General features: G+C 43.5%; 1 protein-coding gene across 7 annotated transcripts in view; it reads right to left on the bottom strand.

The window, feature by feature from the left end:
* The window catches only part of LOC142396856 (mitogen-activated protein kinase kinase kinase kinase 4-like), a 100,042-nt gene that overhangs the window by 32,758 nt on the left and 47,166 nt on the right, over positions 1-20,118 (bottom strand). For all 7 annotated transcript variants that reach the window (XM_075480020.1, XM_075480023.1, XM_075480024.1 and 4 more), the window contains exons 4-12: positions 7,567-7,692; positions 5,669-5,779; positions 5,413-5,503; positions 4,030-4,160; positions 3,816-3,870; positions 3,511-3,589; positions 3,244-3,419; positions 3,094-3,166; positions 2,737-2,947 (exon numbers count right to left, since the gene is read on the bottom strand). In XM_075480020.1, the coding sequence (XP_075336135.1) occupies positions 2,737-2,947; positions 3,094-3,166; positions 3,244-3,419; positions 3,511-3,589; positions 3,816-3,870; positions 4,030-4,160; positions 5,413-5,503; positions 5,669-5,779; positions 7,567-7,692 (1,053 nt within the window). The remainder of the gene's footprint in view (positions 1-2,736; positions 2,948-3,093; positions 3,167-3,243; positions 3,420-3,510; positions 3,590-3,815; positions 3,871-4,029; positions 4,161-5,412; positions 5,504-5,668; positions 5,780-7,566; positions 7,693-20,118) is intronic.

Genomic DNA, 20,118 nt, shown 5'->3' with positions numbered 1-20,118 from the left:
CTGTGAAGATGTTAAAATGTCAACATTTCAGGCTGTGAGGAGCAGTTTTCTGTCATCCACTGACAGCTGCAGGAAATCAGCAGAAACCCTCCAACAGGCCACGTGTTCAGGGCCGTTTCTCTGACAGCACCTACAAGCACCGTCACGAACCAAAACAAGAGCCTTGAGCTGGAAAAACGTGTAAAAACACATCTTTTATATTCAAACGAACCCAACAGCGCTGCTGCCTCTGCTTGCTTTCTCATTTCTTCCCGTCAGCCCCCCCCCCCCCCCCCCCCCCCCGGTAATCAGATCCCTCTACATCACATTCATCCCTCCCTGCTATCAATGCTCATTTTTCACTCCTCTGAGGAGAAGAATCCAGCCGGGATCACGCAAACGACCGCAGCTCCAAGAGATAAGGTGTAATTACAAAACAGCTTTATTCAATTTGTTCGGGGACACACATTCATTATTTCTCTACTGCAGCCTAAAACCCATCTGGGAGGGAATTATGTGAAATTATCCAGCAACAATCTAACCAGTAACCTCGATGTCCAAAGTCTCTAATCCTGTTTCACAGCCTTAAATGCCCCCCCCCCACCCCCGGGGGTCTTTACAGCTGCACCACGACACAAACAAGTCGAGGCCAGAATGAAGCTGAGCAGAAACCTCTAAGATATTCTAACTTTAACCTTTAACATATTTACTGGATTTTCTTTATTTTTTAAAAATCTTTCTGTTAAAACACAACAAAGTTTTTATTCTTTTCCAAAAACACAGCATTTTACTGGTATTTCTGAATGATCTCTCCTGGTTGTTTGACGACTTTTGGTCATTTCACGGTGATCGACGAGTAAAAACGATCATTTAAGCGGCCGTCTTTAACTGCAAGCTGCTGGAAATATAAGAGTGACAGCTTCTCAGCCGCGGGTGGAACAGATTCCAGCGAGTCGCTGCATACCCAGAGCAGGGGTGGAGCAGTGATTTTAAATGTGGGGGTGTTACAGGGGTGCCACATGAGCGCCACATCAAGCCCGATTTGCCAGCCTCCGATTCGCAAATTAAATGGATGGGCATAAAGGGCCATTTCACTGCATTTTTTTTGCATTTTGATCGCCCTAAACTAGGTCCTGTATGGAAACTACAATAGTTACACTGCTCAAATCTGGATGGAATTATTCTAAAGAGGCTGTAGATTCATTAAAACCTTGTTTGGGTTTTGTGAAACCTTTTTCTGATTTGTAAAAATGCAGAACAGGGACATTTCACTGCATTTTGATCACACTAAACTAGATCCTGTATGGAAACTACAATAGTTACACTGCTCAAATCGGGATAGAATTATTCTAAAGAGGGTACAGAGTCTTTAAAAAACATTTTATGATTTTTTTAAAACTTTATTTGGTCATTGAAAATTTAAAAAGGTGAAATCATCTTGCTGTAAAAGTGGGGGTGTCGAAACACCCCCATCCCCCACGGGTGCGACGCCCATGCCCAGGTGTGCGTTTCTTATTGAGAAGACCAGGGTTAATGCAAAGGATAAATCCTCAAACATGTTCTTCTGGGTCTTTTTTTAATGACCTGAATCCTCAGTCTTCTGCTCTTAGCAAAGGGAAACAATCCCGTCTCAGAACTGAACTGTTTCTACTCACTGTTTTTGGTGATTTGTACAGTTAAACAGCCTCGTTATGTCTGTTTAGGAGCTTGACGTTGCACAGAAATCTGTCTAAAGTCCCACCAGAGAGGGAGCATAATGACCTCATCTGTACTGAGATGGAAGAATGGACCTTAGTCTGACATTTTTGTTTAAAAAGAGACAAAAAAAAGCTTAATAATGGACTCATCTGTTCAAAATGGTTTCTCTTGGCTTTAAAAATGTAGTTTTTTCCTCAGCCAACGGTGACATAAAGCAGTCACAGGTTCAGTTTAGTTGCATATAATTTATCATCAACAGAGTGCCAGTAACAGCTGATTAATATTAGGAGCTATATGACCGGTTCAGATTGTAAATACACACTCTGATTGGAGGTTTTCCACGTTTAACACGCTCGACTGAACTTAACAGCACCGACGATGGTTAAAAAACCACTCAGAAAACCCCCAAATGTGTCATAATTCAAGATAGAGTTGTAATTGTTTTAGAACAGTGATGTCACTCGGTCTCAAAGGAGAGTTTTCCCTGCTTTGATGCGTGCACAAGCTTCATAAATAACTTAATAATCTTTCCTTGCAACAGAAGTATTTTTAGTGCTGCTGGAAAAGGATTCTGTGATGCTTCTTTAATAAATAAATATTTAAATCGTATTTTTCTTACTCCACAATCTCCCTTTAGGACAGAAATTGTCCAAAAAAAAAAAAAACAAACACATTTTCTTATTTTTTTTTAACTGCATTTTGTCTGTTGAACATTTATGAAAATATTTGCTCATTTGATTGGATAAAACTTTATCTGCGTGTTTAAAGATAAACAGGATGAAACTTTATATGAGGAAGTTTCACTGTGATATCTAGGAGTTTCTTCTCATTCTTTGATCTTAAAAATGTCCAATTTTAATGGATTTTTTGCATATTGTGAAACTTTGTCCAAAGTTTTTCTGATTTATCTGATTTTTGTGTGTTTTTATGTGTGTTTTTCAGGTATTTTAACCATTTTAAAGAGTGAAAATATCAGTTTACAGCCTCCTCATGCTGTTATCTCACTGCTCTGAGACGGTTTTATTGAACATTTCTGCTCTTTCGGCCCACATGACTCACCTCCTCCAGCCGCCTCCTCTGCTCCTTCTGCTGCTCGATTCGTTTCTGCCTCTCGGCCAGCAGCTGGCGCTTGTACTCCTCCTGCTCGCGGAGCTGCTGCTCCTGGAGGAGCTGTTGGCGGCGCAGAGCCTCCGAACGCTCCTTGTTCTCCTGCTGCAGCCGGATGAAGTCGCGGCGTAAAGTCGACTCGCCCGGCACGTTGACTATGGAGCTGCACGGAGAGACGGACGCGGTTGGTGTCAGGAGGAGGTTTTCACCCTTTTTGATGTCAGATGCTATCGTGTTGCAGCTCTTGCTGACAAGAGCAGGAAATTTGCAGTGAAAACTACACCCGGAAACAGCCGACACGGTAATTACCTCGGCTCTCCTTCTTGCTCCGATGCTTCCTCCTCCTCTTCTTCGCTGCCACTGTATTCATACTCCGTCTCATCTGTAAAGTAAAGAAAGATAAATCGATTAAATCACTGCAGAACAGAGCTGAAAGCCCAACAGACCCGACAGACTCACCTTTCTCGCCCCTCTTCTTCTTGGTTCTGTCGATGTGGTCCTTGAGCTGGATGCGGACCTGCCTCTCGTTGGGCTGGTCCCGGATGAAGGGGTGTTTGAGCAGCTGCTCCGTCGGAGGCCGCTGGGTGTAGTTCTTCACCAGGCAGCCCTCGATGAAGCTGAAGAACTTCTTCGACCTGTAAGAGCAGTTAAGATTAAGTTGAGATGTGCTTTCGCATTTTTTACTCTGAACAGAGACGATAAAAAGGGTGGAAAAGGTTATCGCACCATTTTTTGGACTTGAGTCGAGGGGGAGGGTTTCTGGGGATGAGGAAGAGGGCTCTCATTGGATGCATGTCGCACAGAGCTGGAGCAAAGAAAAAGAAACCAACAGTTCAATTAAAATACCACAATCTGCCACAAACTTTTTTGCCTTCTTCCTTTTCTGTCCCTCCATATCTGACCAGCCCAACATGAGAAAATATGCTAAATTGTCCAATCTACAAGCTAAAGGGCAAGGCAAGGCAATTTTATTTATAGTGCACAATTCGTACACAAGGTAATTCAAAGTGCAAAGGGTGGCGTATACTCACGGGGAGCTCCCTCTGCCATCTCTATGGCTGTGATTCCACAGGACCATAGGTCACTCTGAGGGACAAAACACATGATTAGTAAATCCATCTCAAACTTTTAAAGCTTGAAATTAAAACAACATATCTAAATGTTTTCTCTTACAGCTTTTAAAGAATGTTTAAAGAATGAAAACGCGCAGAACTGAGCAGTTTAGATGCTTCTCGTCCTTCTTACCCTGTAGTCGTAGGTCGCATCGGGGTTTTCATCGCAGGCGATGACCTCTGGCGCCATCCAGTACGGCGTCCCGATGAAGGTGTTCCTTCGACCCACCGTCCGGTCCAGCTGAGCGCTCACACCAAAGTCCACTGAGGAGCAAACGTTAAACATCCGTCACAATCGGCTCAGAACGGTTTCCTTTAGAGTTTAACTGAACCGTGAGCCGGTCGGTGACTGGATTTATTTAAAGAGGCGAAAAGTCAGTTTGAAACTCTGCGTATGAGACCCTGAGAGATTTGATCAAGACAGTTTACATCCTGTTTTGAAAGTAGGCTGAAAATGCGAGAGGAGTCATTTAAATTCCAGCCCGGAAGCTAACAGATCCGGCCGTTTGTTCTGGGACCTGTGGGGGTTAAAGTCGAGTGTTGAGTCCTGACTCAGAGGCTGTGTTCGAAACCGCATACTACATACTTTCATTCTGCATACTGATCGATCAGACAGTATGCAGAGCGTTTACCCACAATGCAATTCGCTCCTGCCCGAGCCGAAATCAGCCGGCCTGAAGCTGATTTCGCTTAAGCTCTAAACTCTGTAAACTTTAGCAACATTTGAAACATTTTCAGGCGAGAAAGTAGTCGTTTAGATCCCCAACGTGTTGAAAATCTGACAAAATACCGGCTATTTACAATTTTGTTCCCACGAATTCGGCGCTACTAAAGCTAGCCGCAGTGCGCAACGCACTTCCGGTTATTTTCACAAAATAAAATACCCGTTGCCTTTTATCATGGGAAAGCCATTACGATACAATTGGTGCTTTTGTTTTGAAAACAGGAAGTGAACCTACCCTCGTTGTAGCTAGCTTGAAACTGCCGTTTTGACAGGAAATGACGATCGGCGACGTCACGTTGCGTTGCATCTTGGGTAGTTTGAGTATGAGTAGTAACCTCATGATGCATACCCAACATTTCAGCGAATCTAGTATGCATCCGGGAACTTCTCGCTTACTCAAACTCGCATACCAACTCAAAAAGTTAGTATGAGTAGTGGGAGAAGTATGCGGTTTCGAACACAGCCAGAGAGTAAAGATGCTGCTGTTAAACAGCTCCTTTAAGCTAAATACCAAAGTGCTTCATAAAGCATCTGCACTGGAGGCGTGTGCTTTAGTCCCCTGATTACAAACTATAAACTTATTCTAATTAAATAAAGAAGGAAACACAGCAGGAGATGAACACAAATGTTAGAGGAACAAAGAAGCCATTTCATTGGAGAGATTCTAATAAAAAAAAAAAAAAGACATAAAAAAAAAACTGCTCTGCACTGAACGAGATCTGGCTCGAATCTGGTGCTGCAGTCATTTGTCAGCGCTCGCCGTCCGCAGCCCACGAGTAATTCAGCTCATACCCAGCTTGACTTCCGCGTTTTCAGTCAGCAGCACGTTCTGCCCCTTGATGTCACGGTGGATGACGTGATGAGCGTGCAGGTGAGCCAACCCCTGTGCACACAAACATGTTACGAATAAGCCTCCTCTCACGCATGCTCACCTCTGCATTCGTGTCATCATTTTTCGTCCTCTGTCCCGTTTGAAAACAGAACGCGGGCCGCAGTGACGCCAACAAAAAAACATCTCAATCTGGGAGAAATGTGAAAAACAACCGACCCTGAGAATCTCTCTGGAGATGTAGGCGATCCAGTCCTCCTTCAGAGTGTTTCCTTTGGTGTTCTTCACCAAATCTGTGATGGAACCAGCACCACAGAACTCCATCACCAGCTGAAGGAGAGAAGAAGAAGACGAAGACACGGAGGTAAACATGCAGCATTTCAATCAAGACAGCTGAGTCGTTTGCTTTTTCCACTTATGAGCTGATCTGATCTGCTGGAGTGACACTTTGCAGATAACTTGAAATGATATGGTCAGACGGTTGAAAAGCTAATGGGGGGGGGGGGGGGGTGAAACACATTAACACAGGAAGCAGTATGGCTTTGGAGAAATGTGGCCTTTATGTGAGAGAGAGGAGCATTAACAAAACACCCGGAGGAAGACAAAGACATCTCCAGATTCCCATATCCGGTCCCTGAGGGCCGCCGTCCAGCCGGTTTTTACACGTTTCCCTGCTTCAACACAGCTGATTCAGATGAAATGGATCTCTTCAAAAGTTCTGCACAAACCTGCCAATGATGCATTGATCTGAATTAACCGAACATACGATCAAAATGAAAACAAAATAAAGGGAATTTGGACAAAATAAAAGGGAATTTGTTCCAAGGTGGACCTTTGGGAACAACATCTGGAAAGTGCCGACCTGGACATGTTCGCCCTCACCCAGAAAATGGCAAAGAGATGCCAACACTGCCGCCCTGAGATAGTTAAACGGCTCCCCTCCACCTCCACCGAGTCCCTTGACTCGGTTTGGGACCCATTTAGCTCAGAGGCAGTTTTTAGAAAGGAGAACTAACTGAAATGAGACCGTTTCTTTGGACAGTTTTATGTTCCTCATTCCTGCAAACGGAGGTATTCAAACACAACATATCTATGTAAGCTTTTCATGCACGACTACTATAAAAACTAAAGAGCCGCCTTTCTTCAGTTCCTGCTAGGATTTCAGCTTCGAGTTCAACTAAATGATCATTTTAGAACCTTTTCGGCTGAAAAACACAGCATTCCCCTGCAGCCATGTACTGTTTTTTTGAGTTGAGACCTCACGCCCCTGCAGAAATCTCCTGCTCTGAAGTGCATGTGTGAAAATGTGTGCATGGATCTGTCCTTAAAGTGCACTGACGCTCTCTGGTGTGCACGCCTGAAAGCTGCTTAGCTGAGAACAATTAGAACAAAAACCAATGCGACTCCTGCAGCTCTGGTCCAGTTTTTATCTAAAATAAACATTTTAAAAGAGGAAACCCAGAAATAAACCCAACAACACTTAGATTCTGATTGCAGGGACGTGTTCATGTTGGAAACTGGACCATCTGCAGTAAACCCCTCCCTTAATTAGGCTCTGCATGGAGCTCTACCGTTTAATGACCCTGGAGATGTGGGCCGGATGTACAGTAAGCGTTACAAACACACTTCAGACTTCCTCTGGAGACATTACCCTGAAGTGATGGTCAGTGCAGAACATGATAATCATAAAACCGACACGTGAAGCTGTAAAAGGGGTCAGAGAAGCAGCTGTGAAAACACACAGTGGGAGTGAGACCTCTCCTCGTGAGGAACAGCAGGGATAGATGCTCGTAAAACAAACTAATCCTGCCTTCAACTTACTCTCCGCCTCCCATTTCTCAAATTAAATTAATTTGTTTCATTTCTTTCTTCTTCTCCTTGTTTTTGTGTCACTGTTGCTTAGCAGCTATGTACATTTAGTGAATTTAAAACAACATTTTAATCAACCGTTAGCACAAATCGGAGGGAAAACGTTCCAGCCAGAATCTGGAATTTATTGTTTCTGCAACATAAAATCAGTCCGACACTGTTTAGATATTTTAAGCCAAGATTTAGAGCAAATGCTTTGATGTTTCAGGTAAATTTGAACAATATACGCGTTGGTATTGCAAACTCACCCAGAGTTGGTCATCGTGGCCTGGAGGGCTTTTCTTGATGAAGGCTCCATAGTATGTGGCTATGTTTCTGTGGTGGGAGTACTTCTTCAGCATGTTGATTTCCAGCTTAATTTCCTCCTCTTCATCCTGAGAGAGAAAGAGGAAGATCCGTCATTGTGGAGTTAAGACATTTTTATTCCCCCATCAGACAGCCGGGAAGCAACTATATGAACTAAAGGAGTTCAACACAAACAAGACAGTCAGTTTATTTCCAGTTAAACTGGCGACACACAGGAAGAATGGAGGATTAGCATTAAAAAAAACTTTGGGAATTCAATTTTACGCCATTATACAGTCTGTCAAAAATGGGTTTAACACGCTTCAATCCAGAAGCCAACACTTCTCCACTGTAATAAAACATCTGCCCACATGATTCCTGTGGTTTTATTCTTTAAAAAACATCATTAAACTTATCTGAGCAACTGAAATGTTCATTATTGTTTTATCTTATTAATCAGAACAGAACGCACATTAGATGCAGACGTCTGCAGAGTTGTACTTTATGCTTTAATGGTTTGTTTTTTCTTTACTGCTGAATATCGAGATGCTACATATAAAGACTCAGGCTGTGTTCGAAACCGCATACTTCTCCTACTATTCCTACTGACTTTTTTCCCGGATGCATACTAGATTGGCCAGAATGTTGGGTATGCATCATGAGGTTACTACTCTTACTCAAACTACCCAAGATGCAACGTAACGTGACGTCGCCGATGGTCATTTCCTGTCAAAACGGCAGTTTCAAGCTAGCTACAACGAGGGTAGGTTCACTTCCTGTTTTCAAAACAAAAGCCCCAATTGTATGGTAATGGCTTTCCCTATGATAAAAGGCAACGGGAATTTTATTTTGTGAAAATAACCAGAAGTGCGTCGCTCACTGCGGCTAGCTTTAGTAGCGCCGAATTCGTGGGAACAAAATTGTAAATAGCCGGTATTTTGTCAGGTTTTCAACACGTTGGGGATCTAAACGACTACTTTCTCGCCTGAAAATGTTTCAAATGTTGCTAAAGTTTACAGAGTTTAGAACTTAAGCGAAATCAGCTTCAGGCCGGCTGATTTCGACTCGGGTAAGAGCGAAATGCATTGTGGGTAAACGCTCTGCATACTGTCTGATCGATCAGTATGCAGAATGGAAGTATGTAGTATGGAAGTATGTAGTATGCGGTTTCGAACACAGCCTAAGTGAGGACTTTTGTTGATTCATACTTCCCATAATAACCCACAGCCTGTGAGAAGCAGCCACTCGAGTTTAAACTTACTTAAGAGGCAGAATACTGTTTTTTTTTCCCACTATCTCTTGGCTTTCAGTCTTTTTTATGCGAGACGGGGCCCAGCTTTGAAACAAACTTTCTCTAAGCCGTTCTAATAAACGGATATCGCTCCGAACAAACGCGCAGATCCAGCCTGAACTCAAACGATAACAGCGCCGAACCGAGCGCCTTCTCTCCCCGTCGCAGTCTGAGAACACTACAGGACGGACGCCTAACAAGATTAAGCCATCGCCACTCGATCACTGAAGCTATGTGACATTTATTTACAGGCGCTTTCTTCCAGTCACACTCAATCGTTTCATCTTGCAACCCGGCTGGGGCTGGCAGGACATGACATTTTCCCCGTTATCACGGCAGGTTGATTATCAGGAGCAAACTGCAGCAGCATGTTAGATCCACAAAGGCGAAGCTCGGAGGAGCCGAGAGAGAGACGCCGTTTGGCTTTTCACGCTGGAGCTCGGGACCTCTTGGCATTTTTCAGTATGGATGTTGCAGCTCTACAACCAATGCTTCCTTTTGTTGTTGCACTTGTTAGTTACTTTGTTCTGTTTTCCAGATAAAACTTAAAGTATACGCAGACACCGCGGGTCGAATACCAGCCCGATACCAGCAGAAATTGCTATTCTAGGCAGTACAGCGTTTCAGTTTTGTGGAAATACAGAAATCTCCATAACGAGGAGGTTTTTCCAATGATCTGCAAAGATCTTCACACTCAACACCGTCCAGATCCTCTGGGATGAACTGAAATAGGAACCCGTTTGATTGTCTAGGAACTCAGAACTTAAACAACCTTCTTTTCAATCAGCTGAAAGATTTCAGCTCTGGGTCTTTTGTATTTAAATGAGATCTACTTGGTAGATTTGGCTACTTCAGTCAGTTGAAGACTTTCTGCTGCGCTGGTCATGCAGCTGCCTACAAAGCCGTCTGACCAGGACGTGCACGCCGTCTGTATGAAATCTGAAGCTCTCAGTTGGGGTTGAGGCTGTTTTTCTTCACGCCTGATTGAGCGACATGATCAAAGATCAATGTTTCATTGCTCGGCTCCAAGTCTGAAGCCGTGGTTCCAAGTCAGAAAAGGGTGGGATGCCCACAGAGTCATTGCCTCGAGTGGGGGAGTTTAAGTATCTCGGGGTAGAGGGGGGCAGAGTCTGCAGGGCAGTTGACGTTGTATTGGTCTGATGTGGTGAAGAGCTTTTTAAGAGTCGGAAGGTAAAGCTGTTGATCTACGTTCCAACCATCATCTATCTATCCGTCGAGGCGACGGAGACTCGCGGAGACCGCAAGGGTTGCGATTGGTCGGCTAACAAGTGATTTCCGGAATCACTTTTCCGGTTTAGCTCCTTCCTCTCAGAACAACAACACCGCCAGGTCTTTCTCTCTCACTCGCCATCGTTCACTGTGAGGAGTGGAACGGAGCCGGAAGGTAAACAATCAATCAACCACTTTCACCATAGACGTCGCGAGATTGGGTCGTCTAACGTAGCGACGCCTACTGATCGGGAGGTGAACTGCCTTGAGTGTCCGACGTCCCGACGGAGAACTTTAGTGACCAGAGTCAGATTGACGGATAGTGATGGAGAAGCATACCGAGGCCTTTAGAGCTGAGGTGCTCCTTCATATCGAAAAGAGCCAGTTGAGGTGCTTCGGGCAGCTGAGTGCTTCCCTGGTTCTGACCTTTCCTACGGAAGGGGAGGCCTCATGGCAGATCCAGGACCTGCTGGAAAGACTACATCTCTCAGTTGACTTTGGGACGACTCGGTGTCTCCAGAGAAGAGCTGGAGGAGGTGGCTGAGGTTTGGGAGGTTTGGGGATCTCTGGTTACAGAGCGTCGCTCCCCCCGAATATTCGATGATTCTGAAATCTTCAGCTCTTCAAGCGCCACCTCGCAGGTTTGGGGTAATCTCAGAACTTCTACCCCTCCGGTACTCCATTTATCCTCCGACTCGTCTTGTAGAAATGAATGCGACCGAGGAAAGGACTCCCTAAAAGACACTCAGCAGGGTAACTCACACAGTTGAGTAGAGCTTTGGTAACAAATCAACTGTCCCATTTAACTGGACCACCGTTGTTGCCCCAGTGTACGTGCACAAAAGCAGAATCAAGTTTTTAACCAGAGTATGTCCGACACCCGTCTACGTTTCAGCGGCACTACAATGTTTAACTAAGTTTGTCTGAAGTTCGACACATTTTCTTTTCTTTTTAGTATAATTTAACAGTGCTTACGAGTTCACAGGAAGGTTTTTCTGAGGTCAAATTGTAACTTATGATGCTTTAATTCTCTTAAATCAGGAGTACAACACCCTGACCCCGTCTTCAACCTGCAATAAAAAAGGAAACAGAGCGGTCCAACAACAAGAAGCTCCAAAGTTCTGCAGTTTACGCGGCCCGATCACAAGCGGAGCCTTGTGTAACAGGAAGAAACAACAGCCCATGTTCTGAGGCGGTTTGTGCTGAAACAAAGACTCTGTATCCTGCAATGGGACTGAAAACGTTACATAAGATGGTTGATAACGGAATGCAACATAGATCGTAAAAACGGCATCTGTGTGCAGAACGTTAGCTTACATAACAGCCGTCTTTAAACTGAGGAGGGCCTATTAACCACCGGTTATAATGCAAGTGTAATAAATGCATCATCTTCATGTTCATCACCGACTCACTTCACTTATTTATCTTTCTTATGTTGTGCTGGAGGAGGTTAAAACATTAAAACGTGTCTTATCGAGCGCCGCAGCTGCAGCAGACGACCTTCCAGAGGTTAAAGGGTAACTTCAGCATTTAAAAAGATTCATGTCTATAAAAACACTTCATCTGCAGCTCAGCTTCACCATCACAAAAACACAGAACAGCCAGTAAAACCAAAGCTAAGCCGACTGAAAGCTCAGCTGGTGCAGAAGTTCAGAGCGGGTTGTTTTCATGTTGTCAGTCATCAGGACCGTTAATACCGACGTCTTCTTGTTTGATTCACCCACCAACTGTTTACCAAAATGTAAGCTGTTCATAAGTTAAGTTGATCTATAGAGTATGATGCTTCCTGCAGCTAAAAATTAAAACTACTCTCACCCCGTGTGTGACAACGTTCAGTTAATTCATGCTGAAAATATCCTGTAGGTGAGTTAAAGTGGCTTCTTCACAGTTTGCCTGTTCTTCTGTATTTTTGCTTCGGTTTAAAGGCCGTTTAAAGACTTCAGCAGCAGCGCTGACTGTCGTAAAGATGGCGGGGGTCAGGCGGTCCGACAGCCAGCCGATCCCTCGAGTCTCTGTCAGTCACCCAGCTGCCTGGCCACTCATTTTACCAGGCAGCGAGCCAAACAATCAGTCAGGAAGCAAGACTGCTGGCCAGCTCGTCCTTCTGCTAATCCACTCATCAGCAGCAGAGCGTCAGTGAGCCGGGAGTCATCACCCAGCAGGTGAGCGAGCTGACCCGTCAGTCAGCTGCTCAATCAATTACATTAAGATGAAAACATGTTACAATTTACAGCGCACTAAAAGATGAGATCATTCTGTTTGGGAGCAAAGAGAAGAGGGTCAGCGTTGGTAAATATCTTGAGACTCGGGACCTTACAATCACTGACCGAGTCGGTAACCTCAGACCTGACTTTCAGCAGCCACATGAAAGCTGTCACCAAGGCAGCTTTTTACCATCTCATCAACAGATTTAAAGGTTTCCTCTCCCAAAAAGACCAGGAGAAACTCATCCATGCATTCATCTCCAGTAGACTCCATCACTGTAATGCTCTTTTAACTGGACTTCCCAAAAAGAGCATTAAACATCTGCAGCTCATCCAGAACGCTGCTGCTGGAGTTTTAACCCGGACTAAGAGATCTGAACACATCACAGCAGCTTTAAAATCTTTACTCTGGCTTCCAGTCAGTCACAGAATAGATTTTAAAAGCCTGCTGATGGTTTACAAATCCCAGAACGGTTTAGGCCCAAAATACATCTGTGATATGTTCAGAGAATATAAAGCCAGCAGAGCTCTTAGATCCAAGGACTCAGGTCAGCTGGTCCAGTCCAGAGTCCAGACTAAACATGGAGAAGCAGCATTTAGCTGTTATGCTGCTAACAAGTGGAACAAACTGCCAGTGGAGATTAAACTTTCACCAAATGGAGACATTTTTAAATCCAGGTTAAAAACATTTCTGTTCTCATGTGTCTATGCATGAAATCTGCACGATATCTTTGAATTTATCCTGACTGTTGCTTGTTTTTAAATTAATTTAAATTATTTTATTTGTTTATCTTTATATTCTTTTATGTATTTTAATGCTTCTGACACTCCCTGCTGCAATGCTTTTATTTTATGTGAAGCACTTTGAATTGTTTTGTACAGGAAATGTGCTACAAATAAATTTGATTTGATTTTGATTTGACTAAAAGATGAAGAGAGAGTTAACGGACGTCTCTACCTTCTGTGGTCGGTAGAGCCTCCCCATCGCCCTCTAAACGTCAGTCGTGTGAGCGTTTTTGGAACTCCTCGAAAATAATTACAGACGCCGCGGCCAAAGAGAAGGAGGGGAAGCGCCACGAGCCCTGAATACAAACCTCTAACAACGGCGAAAAGAAGAAGAGGAGGAGAAGAATCACCCTAAACGAAGCAAAACACAACAACAGTTTTATTCTGAGACACACTCTGGTCGTGAGAATCGACATATCACATCTAAAAGTTGGCTCGGGACACGGTGAACCAGGGGGACGTCCTGAAGGAGGAGCCTCTGTGAGCAGCATGGTGACCACATCCTATCTCCTAGAAATCCTCAGCTTTGATGCCATCCTTTAAATCGGTGTTGAATGTCCGCCTTCAAAATGGCCTTCGAGAGGCCACCGACTCTCACCGTTACATGCTGCCATTTTCCAAACAAAATAAGCACAAAAGTTTGAAATCCTCATTTAAGTTCATAAAGAAAGGTGACATGTTGAGCAAGTGGATTGAAACTCAGTCAACTGATTTTATGAAGTCAAGTAAATGCATCACGAGCACGGTGACACAAGCGAGTCGTCAGTGAGAGAAAGTGAGACCCGAAGCTCACACTTTGGGACATTTAAGCCAAAAATAAAGCAGAAAACTAACCCCGAAACGCTTCTTTAGGTGCTGGATTCCAGTTTACTGATATATAAACATCCGAGCTCCCGTTAAGCAGGTTCTTCTATCGACTGCCGTCTTTCAGAAAGCAAATCCATTACGAGGAGAATCGTGGAATTCCTGCTTTCAGTGTTGAGTGTTTTCCAGAAATCTGATACATCGTTTGAGCCCAACACTGATTCAGAGATACTCCTCTGATGTTGCCACAGTTATTTCATCTAATTTCAGTCTAAACACACAAACAAACACACACACACCCTGCTAAAAGCTACTCCCAAAGCTCTCCATCCATTAGACCAGAGATACTCATTGCGCGGCTCCTCAAGTTTTAATTGGCGGCTCGCACTCGCATTGTAGCTTGTAACAATATGGTAACAATAACAATACATTTTTTCAAATAACATACAGCGAATACTGCACAGTATTAAGTATTGTTTATTAAGTATTAATTAAGGCTTAATGGTGTTTCCTAAAGGGGGCTCTGTTAAACCTGGCAACGCAGCCCGCTTAAACCACCTTCACACTTGACCGCAGCGCACGCTAGCTCCTTTAGCCAGCGCGAGATGCAGGCACAATGGATCAGTTTTTAATTAAAAAAGGGCAAAAACCAGCACAAAAAACATGCTCATCCTGAATGTCTCACTATGATTACAACAATAAACTACAAATACAACATGAAGAAAGTCAAGGACATGCATGCCAGCTTCCGCTCATCCCAGTATTAAGGTAAATGTGGTCTTAATTGAAAATGTATTGGCTGTGTTGTTTCTTTTTTTGTGGGATGTTTTATATGTAGAAATGCATATTTGCAAAAGGGGACTTTAGTATGTTGTGGTAAAAGTGGCTCTTCCCTTGATTTTGCTCTGCCACTGTGGCTCCTGTGAAAAAAATAGTGAGTATCACTGGTTTAGACTGAAGCCTGTTTATCTGGGTGATATAGAGGGAAAGCCCTGTGATATGCAGCAGATTTGGAGGAAATATTAACAGACAGCCCCCTCCCTGATCATCTTTTCACTCATTCTTCTGTACACCGTGTTTGTCTGGGTGGTTCAGAACGCATTTATTCAGGCTCTGCGCTGCTAGCAGTCACACAGAAAAACACCGGAGACGTAAACAAGTCGCCGGGGAAGTGACGGGCAGACGGTGAACCTGGATGTCAGCGCACAGCTGCTCGCTGAGGAGATGACATCATCTCTCATGTGTTTGTTTTGCTTTTTGTCTCCATTAGGTGGGTAGACTGCACATTTATTTTGGATGTGTTTGCAGCCTCACCTTCCATTACTGTCTCCCTTAATAAATTCAGAGCCACGCTCGCGGATGGCATCGCGACAGCAAACATCCTCACCTCTCTCCTTCACCCACGCCGTCTCACTTTCCCTCAAGTGTAGCCAGTCGTTTCAAAACAAGGCGTCCTGAAGCTACTTATTATCATTCCTGGGCATGAAATGTGGGGAGACTCGGTGGCGGCCATATTGTTGCTGAAGTATGACAGCACACAATGAGAGCAGAGCTCGCAGAACCGCGACCCCAGGGGAGTGGACGGCCGCAAAATGGAAATCTGATGGAAAATGGAGGCTTTGCCTTCAAAGACACCGCGAGGCGTCAACATTCGAGCCCTCAGGGACTCGCTTCAGGCATCGTTTTAAACTCGCTGTTAGCTGTCATATCAGGAAGAGCTACAAGGCTGATTTCAGCTTCCTGAGACAGAAAAAAAAAACTTAAAAAGTTGCAGCATCCTTCATTTCCTGTTGCCCGGCAACACGTGGAAACACGAGGAGGAAAACGTTTCACTGATATATCATATCGGCCTCAGCTGAACACACATTTGTTGACCCGCATCGCTTGTTTTAAACTTTATTTAAAAAGATATCTTTGCAGACGTTTTGTGTTACAGCATCCTTTGGGTTGCATGGATTTTTAGAAGGCAGAAGAGGTCCCGAGTGTAAAAATGTGTTGCTGGCATCATTTAAAACCAAATATAGACGTTGAATGATTCAGAAATCAGACAGCACAAAATGTCTGCAAAGGTATCTTTTTAAAATCGAGTTTAAAATAAGCGATGGGGGGGGTCAACAAATGTGTGTTCAGCTGAGGCCGATATGAGATGTCAGTGAAACGATTTCCTCCTTGTGTTTCCACGTGTTGCCGGGCAACGGGAAATGAAGGATGCTACAACTTTTTAAGATTTTTAGAAGGCAGAAGAGGTCCTGAGTGTAAAAATGTGTTGCTGTACATCAATCAAAACCAAATATGGAAGTTGAAAGATTCAGATATCAGAGCATTGTGTTCTTTACATTTTACACAGCGACCCAACTTTTTGGGTGATACAGAACTGTGACTTCCACAGTTTCCCCACTTCTCGCTTTCACACTTCAACACAGCAAGCAGAGGGAGTCGCTGGGAGGTGACAGACAGCTTTAGAGTGTCTGTTTCATTTCATAAAGGAAGCTCCCGGGGAAGAGAAAGGTAAGGGAGAACAAAACGGCAAGAAAAGGCAGCCAACTCCCCGAGGGAACTGAACAGTAGGGGAAAAAAAAAAAAAAAAATCACGCTTCCTGTGGAGGTTTCCCACTAATCAAGATCGATTTCTTTCCAACAGAACCCTGCTGCAACGGTGAGAGATGCATAATGCAGCTGCTGCAGTTACAGACTTCTTTCCCTTTCTCTCTCATTACCTATTAGGTATGAGGATGACTTCATTCTCTCTCATGTCGCAGAGCAAGCGGAGGAGGTGGCTGAAGCAGGAGGACGAAAACAAGCAGGATTCGAGCCAGAGGAGGAGAAGGAGGATAAAATACTGGCGTGACTGAGGACAAATGCAACAAAGAGGCACATAATGGAGGAAGAGGATCGATGGGAGAAGAGAGGGTGGCGAATGGAAGTGAGATAGCTGAAGAGAGAAGAAGGCGGGCGGCAGTAGCCCCTCCTGTAATCCCACTGCACTTCAGATGAACCTTCAGAGGAAGGAGGAGGAAAAAACTCCCAGATTTCTCCTCCTTATCTCAGCTCTCACGCTCTCCGTCTGAGGTTTTACTCTCTCTGGTCCTTCTCCTCTTACAGCCCATTAGAGCTGGAGGACTGACAACGTTTTAATTTAGAAAATAAAAAGGCGTTGACTCGGAGAAAACGTAGAAAAACTATCTGGAGGTACACAGCCTGAAAACCCAGCAGCTGACTCACATCACAGATGAAAAAGCCATTTCTAAAATCACTCTGCTGTGTGGGGGCTGCAGCACTGCTGCAGATGGAGCAAAAGTCTGGGTTTAATATCAAGCAATAGTCTGGGTTTAATATCAAAATGTTGAGGGAAACTAACATGGAACATGTTTATGTGGATTTAAGGTAACAACGTGTTAGTGGTGCGGTGGTAATAACAGCTCAAATAGGCCACAAAACAGACTGTAGATGTAAAAGGGAAAGAAGCTCCACTGCAAACATGCACCCACACAAGGCAAAGTTAGAAACTGAAGCGCTTCCATCCCATAAAGCATATCAATCTCCAACACCTGCAATCAACCCAACCTTTGAAAGTGAGAAACCACAACTTTGTCCCCTAATTAATCAACTCTAAAGATACAATTATCCCTCTGCAAAGATTTTACAGGCAATATGGGTTCCTGCATGTCGCATAAAACCTCAGAAATCTCCACTAAAACTGATTAATCGATCCAACTCTTATAAAGAAACACATTCAAAACACGAGATAAGAGTCAACGTTGCACGTTACGTGTTGTAGATCGAACTTTAAATGGACTACAGCCCAATTAGCCGATTAATAGAAGTGACAACAACTGAAAACAGTGAAAGATGTCATCAGGATTTATTGACTTTCAGGCTCGGACCCGAGCTTTTTCCACCTAATCTGGCTTTTAATTTCACGACTGATCGACGTGTTTTTAAAGCAGAGAAAGAAAAATAAATGATCTGTACATTCAAATAACTGAAGAAACAGGTTTTGGCCTTCAGACATCATATTGATTATGTTGTTGTAGTTTATCTTTCTCTGCGTTTTAGCAACTTAAAACAAAAAAGTTTGTGTGGACAGAAGCTCTGAAAACACTGACATTTATATTAATATTTAACGGGGGTTTTTTTTGCCCTTTGGTTCCCCCTACTGTCATAGAACCAAATCTCTGTATGAGCCCTGCACATGTACAGCCGTGCATATGAATTTATTGGCATGCTGAAGAGACAGAAAAGATGCCATGAAAACAGCTAAACAGTGACGTGCAGTGCTGAAAACCAGTTGTGAACTGCGGTATCTCAGCTCTCAGGCGCTCCAGCACAGTTTTACCTCAAAACGAGTCAGAAGCGCCTTCGTTTTAAGGTTCACAAACCAAACTAGATACGTATCTAGTGGCAACTAGATTATTTTGTAACTCAAAACACACAACCAAACCAATTTCTCTGTGACTGTAACAAAGCTGTATGAAACCAAACTGATTGTTTCCATCCATCTTTTTAATGGGATTTCCATTTAGAACCTATAGGAGGCTTTTTTTTAGTGAGATTATGTACATGAAGCAAGTGACTTAAAGTGATAGTTCGGAGTAGATTCACCCTAGGGTCATTTTAACCGTGACATCCAGCCAAGTAGCCCACCCGAAGTTTTTTCGATCTTGGCTGAACATCAGCCGAGTTACTGAGTTATCCCGAATAGCTTAGTACAAGGGTTAATGGATCCTGGCAGTATCTCCAAAATTACCACACTAAAAATCACATGCCATGACACCAAACTTCTACAGTAGTACAAATATGGTCTGTACTCACAAAACGATGCATTTGGAAGTTTGTACATAGTCCAGGAGATTATTATTATCAACACAAGCCTGATAGCTTCTCTGCTGCTAAAGCTGCGTCAACGTCACTTCCTTGATCTGGGAGCTTCAAAGTAAGATGAGGGTTGATCTGCTACTGTAGACAACAAAGTATATGCTATATTCTACATGATTTTTTATGAATTTTTATGTTGTAGAGTTGTGAATTTATTTTATCAATGGAGAAATTTGCTTTGTTGTCTACAGTAGTAGATTAACCCTCATTTTACATGAGGGTGGGCTACTTGGCTGGATGTCACGGTTCAAATGACCCCAGGGTGAATCTACTCCGAACTTTCACTTTAAATGCCCACTAACATATACAATAGGTCAGAATTCTTTTTAATAAATCACACTTTCTGATGCTGGAGCCTTTTCTTTGGCAGTGGAGTCATATTTATCATCATATTTCTCACATTAATATTGCTGGCATGAAGCGACGTGGTCAAAATATTTAAGGAAAACTCGTCCAAGATGCGTTTTTAGTTTCACAGTTACCAAGATTTCGTTGCCGTTTTTGATAAAATTTTTAGGGGAAAAAGTGAATGGACACGGATTAAACTGGGAAAAAAAAAAAAAAGACTTTACCCACTTGCTTGAGTTGGTTTTTGCCCATTTCAGATCAAACTTAATGTGCATGAATGGGAATGGAAACAACTGAAAACCGTGTCTGAGCTGATAAAGATTACAATGACGTGACTCACAAACCAACCAAACTCCAATGATTCACCTCAGATTCTTTTCAGATATTCCCTGACTTCAGAGTAATTCCTGTTCAAGGCCTTTTACCATTTTTCTCATGTGGAGGTTCACCAAAGTTGCCGTTTCGTAGCCTATACGGTCTTTCAGGCTCGGACGCGAGCTTTTTCCACCTAATCTGGCTTTTAATTTCACGACTGATCGACGTGTTTTTAAAGCAGAGAAAGAAAAATAAATGATCTGTACATTCAAATAACTGAAGAAACAGGTTTTGGCCTTCAGACATCATATTGATTATGTTGTTGTAGTTTATCTTTCTCTGCGTTTTAGCAACTTAAAACAAAAAAGTTTGTGTGGACAGAAGCTCTGAAAACACTGACATTTATATTAATATTTAATGGGCAGGAAAAGAGCTTTTTCGTCCTCTCTCTTGTCCTAAGTGTCCATCTTTCTCCCTCTTCAGCCTCCATCTCCTGCTCCGTATATAGAACAGGAAGTGGTATGTGGGTCAGAGCACATGTGCAGAAATGTGCACGGGATAAAAGATCAATGCTGCGTCCACGGCACTTATGAAAGCTCCCGTTATTCGCTGCACAGGTCTCACACACTGATAAACGCTTGCATGGCATGGATGAGTGTGCG

Source organism: Odontesthes bonariensis, chromosome 12 (genome assembly GCF_027942865.1).
Source record: "Odontesthes bonariensis isolate fOdoBon6 chromosome 12, fOdoBon6.hap1, whole genome shotgun sequence".
In the NCBI taxonomy this organism is placed as follows: Eukaryota; Metazoa; Chordata; class Actinopteri; order Atheriniformes; family Atherinopsidae; genus Odontesthes; species Odontesthes bonariensis.
The sequence above is the reverse complement of the archived record's forward strand: the minus strand, read 5'-3'. Positions and strand labels throughout refer to the sequence as shown.